Consider the following 14,141-nt stretch of genomic DNA (forward strand, 5'->3'; position numbering starts at 1 on the left):
AGTTGCCTGGGTGTCCTCATCACACGGTATCTAGAGATCCAGGAAAGAGCAAGGATGCATTCGCAATGCCTTTTATAACCTCCTCTTAGATGTCACACACCTTTACTTTTGACAGTCTATTTGTTTTGATTTGTATCAAATAATTTGTGGACATATTTTTCCAGCTTTATTCAGATAAAATTAACAACATTGTATTGTGCAACATGGTGATTTCATTTATGTAAATGTTGTGAAATGATCACTACTTTAAGGTTAGTTAACATATCCATGACCTCAGTTATTTTGTGTTGTGTGTGCACATGCACGCGTGCTGAGAACATTTAAGGTCTACTCTCTTAACCACTGTCAAATATATGAGGCAGTATTATTAAATACAGTCACCATGCTGTATATTAGATCCCCAGAAGTTATTCTTCTTCTTTTACTGAAAGTATATCTTTGGCCAACATCTCACCATCTTCCCAACCCCCAATCTCCTCATAACCACAAATCTACCATGTTTTTCTATAGTTTGATGTTTTTAAAATTGTGGGTATTTTTAAAACAACTCCAAAGAGATGGGTTAAATCCTGTCTGAGGAGGGTGTAAAGGTCAGGGCAGCAAAGGATAGCCCAGCAAGGTCTACAGAGATGTGGAAAGTGTTTGCTTTTTAATTACTGAATTATAATTATATATATATAAAATTCAGCATCTCCAGCTGATCAGAGTTGGAATCTGTTTGACTTTATTAACAGTCTAATCTCTTTAGACTGATTTAGGAAACTCCTTGTAATGGGCAGGGTTGCTTTTGAGACTGAAGTCCTTCCTTTCCCCTTTTGTGGCAGCATCCCCCTTGTCTATTTCAGAGGCCCTGATATAATAAAACCTCACCTGCTCAGAGCATGCTCTCAGGAAAATAACATGTAGCAGCCATTTTTGCCGTCCTATAAATTTAAATCATTATATCCCTAGTGTGTATTTAAATTTTAAGCATGTGATAGTTAAACAGGTGGCTTTTCCCGCATTAAAGAGATGCCACTTAGAGGGACTGTAATAGCTAGAAGTATTTCTGAAGAAGGGATGGGGTGCTTGTGGGCCCTGGAAATATCCCACAGTCTTTGGGGTTCTAGGCCTCCACATGGTAAGATGGACCTTGCTTACTTCCACGAGTGCCTTTATACTGCTGTGTATGGACCACACACTGGAGACTTTGCTTCAGTTATTCAGTGCCAAATATAAGTTCGCAAAGCTTTTCTATTGCATTTACTCCCCAGGGATGGTGTTCACTTAGTAAAAGTTATCAATTTAAGAGAAAAAAATTTCGTTCTCCCAACTCTACATCATATGAACCCAAACAATAACTTAACATTTCCCCCTTCAGAATTATTTTCTGTTTCCCAGTTGTAAAGGATTGCTGGTTGTATCTCATACTTAAATAAGAATGTGTAAGATATTTATTCTTTAGCTTTTATTTGCAGAATGAGTGAAGCAGTAGGTGTTATTTGAAACAGGTTCAGATGTGTCTTTAGAAACAGTTCAGATGTTAAGACCTAGTTTTAGCTTAATTCATACTGGAATGATTGACATATCTTTTGAAACATTCACTTATTTATTATATATAAGACTGAAGGTTATATTTTCTAGTGTATTTAAAGTTTTTGTCCTCAACATGAATAGGAATGTAATTTTTTAACCAATGAGTTCTTTTTTTTTTTTTCATAACTAATCTTCTCAATAATATCTTTCAGGAGCCAAATTTAGAAAGTATGTGGGCCATTCTGCACATGTCACAAACGTCCGCTGGTCTCATGACTTTCAGTGGGTATTAAGCACAGGAGGGGCTGACCACTCGGTTTTCCAGTGGAGATTTATTCCAGAAGGTGTCAGCAATGGCCTGCTGGAAACCGCACCCCAGGGTAAAACCAGTAATAATTTTCCAACATCTGTTTGTTTTTCAATAAAAATTTCACGTAATGGCCTGACATCTCTTCTGAAGGTAAAGAGTTAAAGCCATTTTGAAAAATTCATTCCTACCATAAATTTAAAAATTAAAAAAAAAAAAACAGAAAAATATTTTGAGATATGGGTTAATCGAATATGGATCAATTGGATAATTTCCTTCAAAGATTTTTGCTTATACTAAATGAAAGCTGAAGGTCTAAAGTTTACATGAAGAATTAACTTTTGAAAACAATATCAGCACATACATTTCAGCCTCCTTAGGACACTTCTGATGAATGGTGGGGCTGCTGGGTCAGATGACAAAGTAACATTTGGAATAGGAGTTGCCTTCCTAATAGGGATCAAAGAATGATCCACAGTCAGGATCAGCTGTGTTCCAGGTCAATGGATATGTTGGTCCTTTCATTCATTGTACTGTCAGTAGTAATGACCATGTACCATGTGAGGAAATGGTTTTTATTGGGAGGGGTTCTGCAGCAGTTTTGACCATGACAGTTACCAGCACTTGGTGGTCATGTTAACAGGCTAAAGAGGAGTTTTACTGAATAAGTGGTTGAATTTCCTTCTGACCCAGCTTCCTCCATGGTAAAACCTCCCCGTCTCCCCTTTTCTCTCTTTCAAAGCAAGATTTAAAACCCAAAGATCCATTATCTAATACAAGTGTGGAAATGGTGGGGGGAGTTATGCTAATCTGTTAATACTCCTAAAAAGAGGGTAAGAGGTATGCTGCCGAACTTAACCAAAAGATGAAAGGAAAAAGATGTTTTAAGAATCTACAGCAAATGAAAATTATGGTGTATGGTGTAGTTATTTTTATTGAACTCAGTAGGATAGAAGAAAGAAAATATTTTTAAATAAACTTTTTAGCCATTAAGAGTCTCAGAATTTCTGCTTGTTTCTTGTGGGGGTGTTTCTGCAGACGGTGGCACTGATTCCTACAGTGAAGAATCTGATTCAGATTTATCTGACGTGCCGGAGTTGGACTCTGATATTGAACAAGAAACTCAAATCAATTATGATCGTCAGGTCAGTAAACAGGAAGCCTTATGACAGATACTTTATAACCCCAAATCTCGATATCATTCGAATCAGACACTGCACTAAAATTGGTTAGTCCTTCGGCAAAAGAAAATTTAAAAAAAGAATTAGTAAAATTGCCTACTTCTTGTCTTTAAATGCAGATTTGAAATAAGGCTTTTACTGATCATGTCAGTAAAAAAATTTTAAGAAGGTAGTAGCAAATTTTAAAGCAGAACCCATGACAATTTGGGTTTCCTGCTTTCCTAGCAGCTAAAAATTTAAAATATCTGTTACAGAAAAATGTGCAAGTAAGTTACATGATTTTTCATTTTTCTCAGCAGATCATTAAAGCATGTGCTTTCTTTATAGAACAGGAGACCCTGGAGGCATGGTAGTTTGCAAATGAGCAGTTGTCCTAATGTCTCTCTTAGCTGTGGAGACAATTATCCATTTAATTAAACTAAAAGCCCAAATACAATGAGTATTATCTGTCCAGTCAGAAATCATCTTTAGTAAAAAAATTGGATAATTACAACTAATCGGGTACTATTTTTTAAAAAATAGATATTTAATTTTAACACTAAACTGTGTATTACAATGCACAATCCTTCACGGGAATCTGGACATGTATCGCCTTCTTAATGGTAATAAGTCTGGGGGTTCTGTTTTCTTCCTTGTCATTTAACGGAGCTATGTGAAGCAGATTCCTTAAATGAATATGGAGTGAATAAGATTTCAGATTTCAGACATAGCAACTGTCAATGTTGCCCATGGAAACTTACCATAGGCCTGTGGCAGCTGCCATGTATCAAGTATCTCTGTGGGGCCCCATCCTGTGCTATACGCACACCAAATCCAACTCCACAGTAACCCCTGAAAGGTTAAGTACTGTGCCCGCATCCTTATTGCCTGTAGTGTTAGAATCAGAAAGTGGATCTGATCTTCTCTCTAGAGTGCACATCCTATGTGCTACTTAGCTTTGCCTCTAGATAAGCTCTGAATGTATGACTTTTCAGATGATGACTTTTCTCCCAGCCTGTAATTGTTACTCACTGCTTTCAATTTTGAAAAATTAGATTAGCACAAAAGTAGTCCAACTGATGGCTTGGGTCAACTTCAAGACTAAATCAGTTTGACTGTGTGTTGTTGGTACAATATATTATGCTATAGATAAAGATTTGAAAGGAAATTATTAATATGGAAATATTAAAATATTAAACAATATTATACCCTAATATCAAGGTGAAATGGAATGAACAATGAAAGGGGAAAGCAGAATGAACATACAATTTAAGGAAAAAAGAAAGAAGCAATTTTTTTAGTTGAGATGTTTTTATTTAATAAAATGATACTTGTAAAAGAATGAAAATGAATGACTTGATTGAAATTCATGCCTAAGATTTGTATATTCTCCCTGACATCTTACTTTCTAAAGTTTTCACCTGTGTTATTTGATTCATGTTGTCTGAATTTGATTCCTGAGTTATTCCTGAGCTGGAAGTCTGTTCTGCAGATGGGACTTTGAGGCCTACAGAAGTTATGAGACTTGTTCGAATAAGCAGTAGAAATGCCGAGACAAGAATTCAGTTCTCTAAAGTAGTTGATAAGCTGATGAAAGCATCTGAATTCAGATGAATAATTATCATTAGACTTTAAAAGTTTAGTTCATTGCATCAGTAATAGACAAGGCAGAAGTGAGATATTGCCTGACTTCGTTTTTTTCCAAACAATTTTTGGTCAAACCCTAAATAAGAGTTTTATTATAGTATTTTCATGATTTTTTGTAATGTAGTTTGATTGAATTAAATTTCATTTAAATGTATTGAATTTATATCTCTTGATAGTGGGACATAAGTACATGATAGACAAAAGATGGATTTTATCCACATTTAAATTATAGGGAATGTTCTCCCAGTCAACAGCATATGCTAGGTCCTAGATTAAGCCAAGAGCTTTGCTCTGTATCCAAGTCTGATTTTGAAGGTTCATAGGGTCATGAAAGAAGGATAATTCCCAAGAGTGATCACCATGATTCACAAGGCCACATTTTACATGTCTGAATAATCAAGAGATTTCTTGCCTAGAAGAAATTTTAACAAAATATTTAAATTATATTTTATTGATAATTTTATTTAATAATTTCCTTTCATATTTATCTGAAATAACTATATTATCTGGATATAAATTTATTAAGAAACATAATAGCAGAATTTTTCAAAGGAATTCTTTTAAATCCCAGTGATTTAAAAGATACTTCAAGTTAGCTTTGATCATTCAGTTCAGTTCAGTCACTCAGTCGTGTCCGACTCTTTGCGACCCCATGAACCGCAGCACGCCAGGCCTCTCTGTCCATCACCAGCTCCCAAAGTTTACCCAAACTCATGTCACTGGAAATCCACTCCAGTACTCTTGCCTGGAAAACCCCATGGACGGAGGAGCCTGGTAGGCTGCAGTCCATGGGGTCGCTAAGAGTTGGACACGACTGAGTGACCAGTTTCACTTTCACTTTCATGCATTGGAGAAGGAAATGGCAACCTACTCCAGTGTTCTTCCCTGGAGAATCCCAGGGACGGGGGAGCCTGGTGGGCTGCCGTCTATGGGGTCACACAGAGTCGGACACGACTGACGTGACTTAGCAGCAGCAGCATGTCCGTTGAGTCGGTGATGCCTTCCAACCATCTCATCCTCTGTTGTCCCCTTCTCCTCCCACCCTCAATCTTTCCCAGCAACTAGGTCTTTTCAGTTGAGTCAGCTCTCCCCATTAGGTGGCCAAAGTATTGGAGTTTCAGCTTCAGCATCAGTCTTTCCAATGAATACCCAAGACTGATCTCCTTTAGGATGGACTGGTTGGATTTCCTTGCAGTGCAAGGGACTCTCAAGAGTCTTCTCCAACACCACAGTTCAAAAGCATCAATTCTTCCATGCTAAGTTTTCTTTATAGTCCAACTCTCACATCCATACGTGGCTACCAGAAAAACCATAGCCTTGACTAGACGGACCTTTGTTGGCAAAGTAATGTCTCTGCTTTTTAATATGCTGTCTAGGTTGGTCACAGCTTTTTTTCCAAGGAGAAAGCGTATTTTAATTTCATGGCTGCAATCACCATCTGCAGTGATTTTGGAGCCCATAAAAATAAAGTCAGCCACTGTTTCCCCATTCAATTTGCCATGAAGTGATGGGACCAGATGCCATGATCTTAGTTTTCTGAATGTTGAGCTTTAAGCCAACTTTTTCACTCTCCTCTTTCACTTTGATCAAGAGGCTCTTTAGTTCCTCTTCACTTTCTTCCATAAGGGTGGTGTCATCTGCATATCTGAGGTTATTGATATTTCTCCCAGCAATCTTGATTCCAGCTTGTGCTTCATCCAGCCAGCGTTTCTCATGATGCACTCTTCATATAAGTTAAATAAGCAGGGTGACAATATACAGTCTTGACGTACTCCTTTTCCTATTTGGAACCAGTCTGTTGTTCCATGTTCAGTTCTATCTAGAAGAAGTAAAATTCAGTCTTATGTTCTCAATTTCATTTGTCTTTTCAAAGAACCTATTCTTAGTTTTATTAATCTTTTCTACAGTTTTCCTATTCTCTATTTCATTTATTTCTGTGCTAATCTCTATTATTTCCTTTCTTCTAACATTGGACTTAGTGTCCAAACTAAGTCCAAACTTTTTTTTAGCTCCTTGACATATAATACTAAGTTCTTTATCTGAAATGTATCTTTTTTCTTAATGGATATGTTTATTAGTTACAAACACTCCCCTTTGATATGCTTTTGCTGTGTCCTATAAGTTCTGGTATGTTGTGTTTCCATTTTCATTTCTGTCAGATTTTTTAAAACTTCCTTTTTGATTTCTTCTTTGATCCATTAGTTGTTCAGAAGTGTGTTAATTCCTACTTATTTGTGACTTTCTAAGCTTTCTTTCTGTTACTTATTTCTCCGTTCAGTTCAGTAGTTCAGTCATGTCTGATTCTTTGCAACCCCATGGACTGCAGCACGCCAGACTTCCCTATCCATCACCAACTCCCAGAGCTTACTAAAAATCATGTCCATCAAGTCAGTGATACCATCCAACCATCTCATCCTCTGTCCTCCCCTTCTCCTCCAGCCTTCAATCTTTCCCAGCATCAGGGTCTTTTCTGATAAGTCAGTTCTTCACATCAGGTGGCCAAAGTATTGGAGCTCCAACTTCAACGTAAGTCCTTCCAGTGAATATTTAGGATTGATTTCCTTTAGGATTGACTGGTTTGATTTCCTTGCAAGCCAAAGAACTCTCAAGAGTCTTCTCTAACACCACAGTTCAAAAGCATCAATTCTTCTGTGCTCAGCTTTCTTTATGGTCCAACTCTCACATCCATACATGGACTACTGCAAAAACCATAGCTTTGACTAGACAGACTTCTGTCAGCAAAGTAATGTCTCTGCTTGTTTAATATGCTGTCTAGGTTGGTCATAGCTTTTCTTCCAAGGAACAAGCATCTTTTAATTTCATGACTGCAGTTACTATCTACAGTGATTTTGAAGCCCAAGAAAATAAAGTTGTCACTGTTTCCATTGTTTCTCCATTTATTTGCCATGAAATTACGGGACTGGATGCCATGATCTTCGTTTTTTGAATGTTGAGTTTTAAGCCAACTTTTTCACTCTTCTCTTTCACTTTCATCAAGAGATTCTTCAGTTCCTCTTCACTTTCTGCCGTAAGGGTGGTGTCATCTGCCTATCTGATATTGTTGATATTTCTCCTGGCAATCTTGATTCCAGCTTGTGCTTCATCCAGCCTGGCATTTCACATGATGTGCTCTGCATAAAAGTTAAATAAGCAGGGTGACAATATTCAGCCTTAATGTACTCCTTTTCCAATTTAGAACCAGTGCGTTGTTCCTCCAGTTCTAACTGTTGCTTTTTGACCTGCATACAGATTTCTCAAGAGGCAGGTGAGGTGGTCTGGTATTCCCATTCTTTGAAGAATTTTCTACAATTTGTTGTGATCCTCACAGTCAAAGGCTTTCACATAGTCAATAAAGCAGAAGTAGGTGTTTTTCTGGAACTCTCTTGCTTTTTCTATGATCCAGTGGATGTTGGCAATTTGATCTCTGGTTCCTCTGCCTTTACTAAATCCAGCTTGAGCATCTGGAAGTTCTTAGTTCATGTACTGTTGAAGCCTAGCTTGGAGAATTTTGAGCATTACTTTGCTAGCATGTGAGATGAGTGCAATAGTGAAATAGTTTGAACATTTTTGACATTGCCTTTCTTTGGGATTGGAATGAAAATGGATCTTTTCCAGTCCTGTGACCACTGCTGAGTTTTCCAAATTTGCTGGCATATTGAGTGCAGCACTTTCATAGCATCATCTTTTAGGATTTGAAATAGCTCAGCTGGAATTCCATCACCTCCACTAGCTTTGTTTATAGTGATGCTTCCTAAGGCTCACTTGACTTCACACTCCAGGATGTCTGGCTCTAGGTGAGTGATCACACCATCGTGGTTATCTGGCTCATTAAGATCTTTTTTGTATAGTTCTTTGTATTCTTGCCACCTCTTCTTAATATCTTCTGCTTCTGTTAGGTCCATACTTATCTCTGGTTTCATACAATAGTGGTCAGAAAAAGATACTTGATATAATTTCAGCCTTTTTAAATTTATTGAGCCTTGTTTTGTGGTCTAACATTATCTGTCCTAGAAAATGTTCCTTTTGCACTTGAGAAGAATGTGTATTCTGCTGCTGATAAATGAGAAGTTCCATATTTGTTTGTTAGAATATTTGGTCTGTTGTTGTTGTTGTTTACTGCCAAGTCATGTCCAACTCTTTGCAACCCCACGGACTGCAGCACACCAGGCCTCCCTGTCCCCCACCATCTCCCAGAGTTTGCCTAAGTTCATGTGCATTGCATCAGTGATGCCATCCAACCATCTCATCTTCTGTCATCCTCTTCTCCTTCTGCCTTCAGTCTTTCTAAGCATCAGGGTCTTTTCCAGTGAGTTGGTTATTCACATCAGGTGGCCAAGGTTTTGGTGCTTCAGCATCAGCCCTTCCAATGAATATTCAGGGTTGATTTCCTTTAAGATTGACTAGTCTGATCTCCTTGCTGTCCAAGGGACTCTCAAGAGTCTTCTCCAGCACCACAGTTTGAAAGCATCTATTCTTTCGGCCTGTGGTATTGTTCAAATCTGTTTCATTATTGATTCTCTGGATGATCAGTCCATTGTTGAGAGTGGGATTTTACAGTTCCCAACTATTATTGTATTGATATTTATTTCTTGTTTTAGTTGTTAATATAGGCTTTGCAGATTTAGATGCTTTGAGGGGCATAAATATTTACCATTGTTAAACCTTCTCAATAAGTTGACCCCTTTACCGTTATATAATGCCCTTCTTTTTCTCCTGTGACCACTTTTAATTTCTAATGTTTTAAAAAACTTGATTTCCTGCAATTAAAGATTTCCTGAGAATGCCAAGATATTTATGTATTTGAAACCTGAAGAGTGTCTCACTAAGTGTTTCTGTTACCCACAAAGGTTTACAAAGAAGATCTACCTCAGCTAAAGCAACAAAGTAAAGAGAAAAACCATGCAGTGCCCTTCCTCAAAAGAGAAAAGGCTCCTGAGGACAGCCTGAAACTCCAGTTCATACATGGGTAGGTGACATGGCGCCCGCCTTATCAACTTGTCGCCCTTTTCAGTGCCGCCCCACTTCAGGCTGGCTTTCCTCTCCACCTTGCACTTACTTGTGCTCAATATTTTAACCGTGACTCTGTCCAGTTTTCCCAGTGTTCTGAGTCCACCTCAGTGTGCGTGTCTAGATTTTTCGTGCTTCATGTCCTTTCGTGATGCATGTGATACTGTCACTCCTTGTTATTTCATTTCATTCTCTCCATCTCTGCTTCCTCATTCTATAACTCCTGCTCTATTCAACTGGCTTTCCCAGGACAACCTTTCTTTGAAACACTTTTGTTCATATATGTCCTAAATAATTTTGAATTTTGAAAATCATGTGCAACCTTCCACATTTTAAGTTGACATCAAAGATTTTTCAACCTAAGCTTAAATGCTTGTAAAGAGCATAATAGCTACTGTTTTATAAATACTCAGATTATTTATTTAAATAGCTCCAATGGAACCTAAATGCCATAGACATTTGATTTCCATCATCATCAGTTTAAAAAATGCATGAACCCATATTTCTATTCTACTCCTCCCACAGAGTTTTACCCTAACGTATTATTTTTATGCTGGTAAGTCTTTTATTGATCACCCTGTCTTAACTTCAACAAGGAAAAACATATCTATCAGTTCAAATTAAATTTAATTCCCTGTGATCATAACTTTCTAACTCTATGCTCTCCAATACAGTATCTACTTGTAGGCAATGAACACTTGAAATGTGACTGCTCTGAATTAAGATGTGCTGTATATAGAAAATGCACACCAGATTTTGAAGACTTAATGTAAAAAACCATACACATCATTAAAATGTTTTATATTGATTACAGGTGGACATGATAATATTTTAGACATTGGGTTAAATATTCTTAGGATAAATTTCATCTGTTACTTTTCATTTTCTAGTGTGACAATTATAACTTTTTAAATTACCTATGTGATTTACATAATATTTCTATTGGACAGTGCTGCTCTTAGCACTAACACATTTTTTTTCTTGATTTAATTATTATTATAACTATTAATATTAATAATAGCTGGCTAAATCAACATAAGATAGTATAAATTCTGATAAACAGTTATTAAACAAAAAATTTTATTGGAAAGAATATTAAGATAGAATTTTTTCAATGAGTTCAGATATACATGCATATGTATTTCTTATTGCTAGATGGTAATAGAGTTTAGCATTTTATCTATTCCAATTTTGCACTTTTTATTTTTTTTTTCCATTTATTTTTATTAGTTGGAGGCTAATTACTTTACAATATTGTAGTGGTTTTTGCCATACATTGACATGAATCAGCCATGGATTTACATGTGTTCCCCATCCTGAACTCCCCTCCCACCTCCCTCCCCATCCCATCCCTCTGGGTCATCCCAGTGCACCAGCCCCGAGCACTTGTCTCATGCATCCAACCTGGACTGGTGATCTGTTTCACACTCGATAATATATATGTTTCAACACTCTTCTGTCAGATCATCCCACCCTCCCCTTCTCCCATAGAGTCCAAAAGTTTGTTCTATACATCTGTGTCTCTTTTTCTGTCTTGCATATAGGGTTATCGTTACCATCTTTCTAAATTCCATATATATGCGTTAGTATACTGTATTGGTGTTTATCTTTCCAGCTTCCTTCACTCTGTATAATGGGCTCCAGTTTCATCCATCTCATTAGAACTGATTCAAATGTATTCTTTTTAGTGGCTGAGTAATATTCCATTGTGTATATGTACCACAGCTTTCTTATCCATTCATCTGCTGATGGGCATCTATCTAGGTTGCTTCCATGTCCTGGCAATTATAAACAGTGCTGCGATGAACATTGGGATGCACGTGTCTCTTTCAGATCTGGTTTCCTTGGTGTGTATGCCCAAGAGTGGGATTGCTGGGTCATATGGCAGTTCTATTTCCAGTTTTTTAAGGAATCTCCACACTGTTCTCCATAGCGGCTGTACTAGTTTGCATTCCCACCAACAGTGTAAGAGGGTTCCCTTTTCTCCACACCCTCTCCAGCGTTTATTGCTTGTAGACTTTTGGATAGCAGCCATCCTGCATATATCTTTCTTATTGCTAGATGGTAATACAGTTTAGCATTTTATGTATTCCAATTTTGCACTTTTTAATGTAAGCACTAAGAAAACTTACATCTACTTACGTAAGTAGATGAGAATAGAGGGAGTTTTATCACAGCGATAGTAATCAATTCTTTAAATTCCTCTTGAGTCACAGGCCAAAAATATAGATTGTGATTTTGATGTATCACACAAAAATGTAACTTAATGATCCATCAGCTGACAATTCAGTTAAATCACTCTTCAATTTTGTTAAAAGCAAAAAATTGTTTTGGTGTCCCTGGAAGGTTCGCCATTCGAAGGCAGCACACCATAGTAAGATTCCAGATGAGTGAGAGGATTAACTTCCTAAACTGGGAGGAAGGCAGTTAGGAAATGGGAAGTGGGAAAGGAAAACCTGCCCCTCATCAGAGGTGTGTTCTCAGACTGGTCAGTTTCAAGAGAAAGCACATATAGTAGCTGAGGATCTGGAAGTAAATTCTGTTAAAATTACCAGTGTCCATTTGCCCCTTTGAAAGTCATCACTTGCCTTCAGAGATCCTCATTCCCTCATTGAAGATCACGGCCACAGGCAACTGTGGAGACACCCAAGTTCTACTTGTCCATGTCCGTGTTAGCATGTCAACTTTATCTTCTCACAACTTCTGCTCTGTACATTCACTGCTTATTCAACTTCTGTGTGTTTCTTGGACCTGTGCTTCAGTTACAGAGGCTATGATTGTAGAAACAATCTGTTCTACACACAAGCTGGAGAAGTGGTCTATCACATTGCTGCAGTTGCCGTTGTGTACAATAGGCAGCAACACTCGCAGAGACTGTACCTGGGACACGACGATGACATTCTCAGCCTGACCATTCATCCGGTGAAGGACTACGTGGCCACTGGGCAGGTATATATCTCCCCTGTAAGATGCAGATTTAGCTGAAGAGAGAGGATTTAATTTTGAACTCAACTTACATATAAGAAACTCAAGAAATACTTGGTAGAAATAAACCTGAGGTAGGAATTTGAAGGTGCAGTGAATGCTGAGTCATTTCATAATGGTGGGAAAAATCAATCAATACATATCGGGGTTTGATCCCTGGGTTGGGAAGGTCCCCTGGAGAAGGACATGGCAACCCACACCAGTCTTCTTGCCTAGAGAATCCCATGGACAGAGGAGCCTGGCAGGCCATTGTCCATAGCGTTGCAGAGAGTCGGATACGACTGAAGCGACTTAGCACAGCTCAGGAAGTTGAAGGTGCAGTGAGTACAGGATCATTTCATGGTGGTGGGAAAATCAACCAATACATACCAGAACTTTTGGGAAGCCTTTGAGGGATTCTTATTCTGACATGATGAAATCTGTGAACAGGATTAGGTGAAACTAAAATAATGTAAGTTCCATGAAGTCTTACTATATTTACCTCCTTACTCAGAACTCAGTATAAAAAAAAAAAAAAAAAAAAAAGAACTCAGTATATCCTAGGTACTCAAAACTGTTTACTGAATAAACCATATTTTAATACCAGTGTAACATCTAGTGTATAGTTATTGTTATAGAACTTAAAAGTTGTATTAATTTGGGCTCATTATTTTATATTTTAGCCTTCAAAAAACTAAATTTTATCTGAACCATCTTGGAATGCCTAAACTTTGGATTGAGTCTATAATTGAAAAGCTGCTCAAAACAGAGCTCTGTGTTCAATTCAGCAAACAAAGAATCTGTTAAATTCACATCTTGCTGGTAAAGCAATAGTATTGTTGACAGTATTTTCAGTATTGTGCTCTTTTCTACCAGTGTTTAAATTGCATTTTTATTTGGTTTTATCATGAGCTTTTAACTGTAGGAATTACTCCACCTGATCCTCAACATCAGAGTGGCAAATTCCAAGAAAAACTACTGGTATGAAGAGACCTGGGTTTGATTCCTGGGTTGGGAGGATCTCCTGGAGAAGGATAGCTACCCACTCCAGTATTCTGATCTGGAGAATTCCATGGACTGCATAGTCCATGGGGTTGCAAAGAGTCAGAGACAACTGAGTGACGTTCACGTTCCCTTTCACTTTCATGAGGGTCAAAGATTAACATGAGACAACAAACTATTTCTGAGACTTGACAGGAGGTAGAAGTCTTTGAACAGGGTTTATAGCCTGATGTTCATAGCCTTGGATGAAACTGAGGTATGTAGAGAGTCAGCCCCCAGAAATGTGCATTTGGTGGAGAAAGAGTTCATAGCTCTTATATTATTTGTCAAAGGATTATAATCCCCCAGAAGGAAAGAGCCATTAATTTAAACATGATTTTCTTCTCTTCCAACTGTAAATTAGATCATCTATTCTGTCTTAGCTGACATTAAATTTTATAAGTAATTGATCACTGCTTTGCCTTTTCACTCTTTCCTGCTCCCTTCCCCTTTTTTGTCTTTCTTAGAAACAGATGATGCTTGATTCATGAGTGTTTAAC

The 14,141-nt window shown here is 37.6% G+C and overlaps 1 protein-coding gene across 9 annotated transcripts in view; it reads left to right on the forward strand.

The window, feature by feature from the left end:
* The window catches only part of EML6 (EMAP like 6), a 279,303-nt gene that overhangs the window by 174,830 nt on the left and 90,332 nt on the right, over positions 1-14,141 (forward strand). For all 9 annotated transcript variants that reach the window (XR_011492041.1, XM_070478386.1, XM_070478384.1 and 6 more), the window contains 4 exons: positions 1,728-1,895; positions 2,861-2,967; positions 9,477-9,595; positions 12,399-12,585. Coding sequence is in view for 8 of the 9 variants with exons in the window: in XM_070478386.1 (XP_070334487.1) it covers positions 1,728-1,895; positions 2,861-2,967; positions 9,477-9,595; positions 12,399-12,585 (581 nt within the window). In the remaining variant the exon portion in view is untranslated. The remainder of the gene's footprint in view (positions 1-1,727; positions 1,896-2,860; positions 2,968-9,476; positions 9,596-12,398; positions 12,586-14,141) is intronic.

This window comes from Odocoileus virginianus, chromosome 2 (genome assembly GCF_023699985.2).
Source record: "Odocoileus virginianus isolate 20LAN1187 ecotype Illinois chromosome 2, Ovbor_1.2, whole genome shotgun sequence".
Lineage (NCBI taxonomy): Eukaryota > Metazoa > Chordata > Mammalia > Artiodactyla > Cervidae > Odocoileus > Odocoileus virginianus.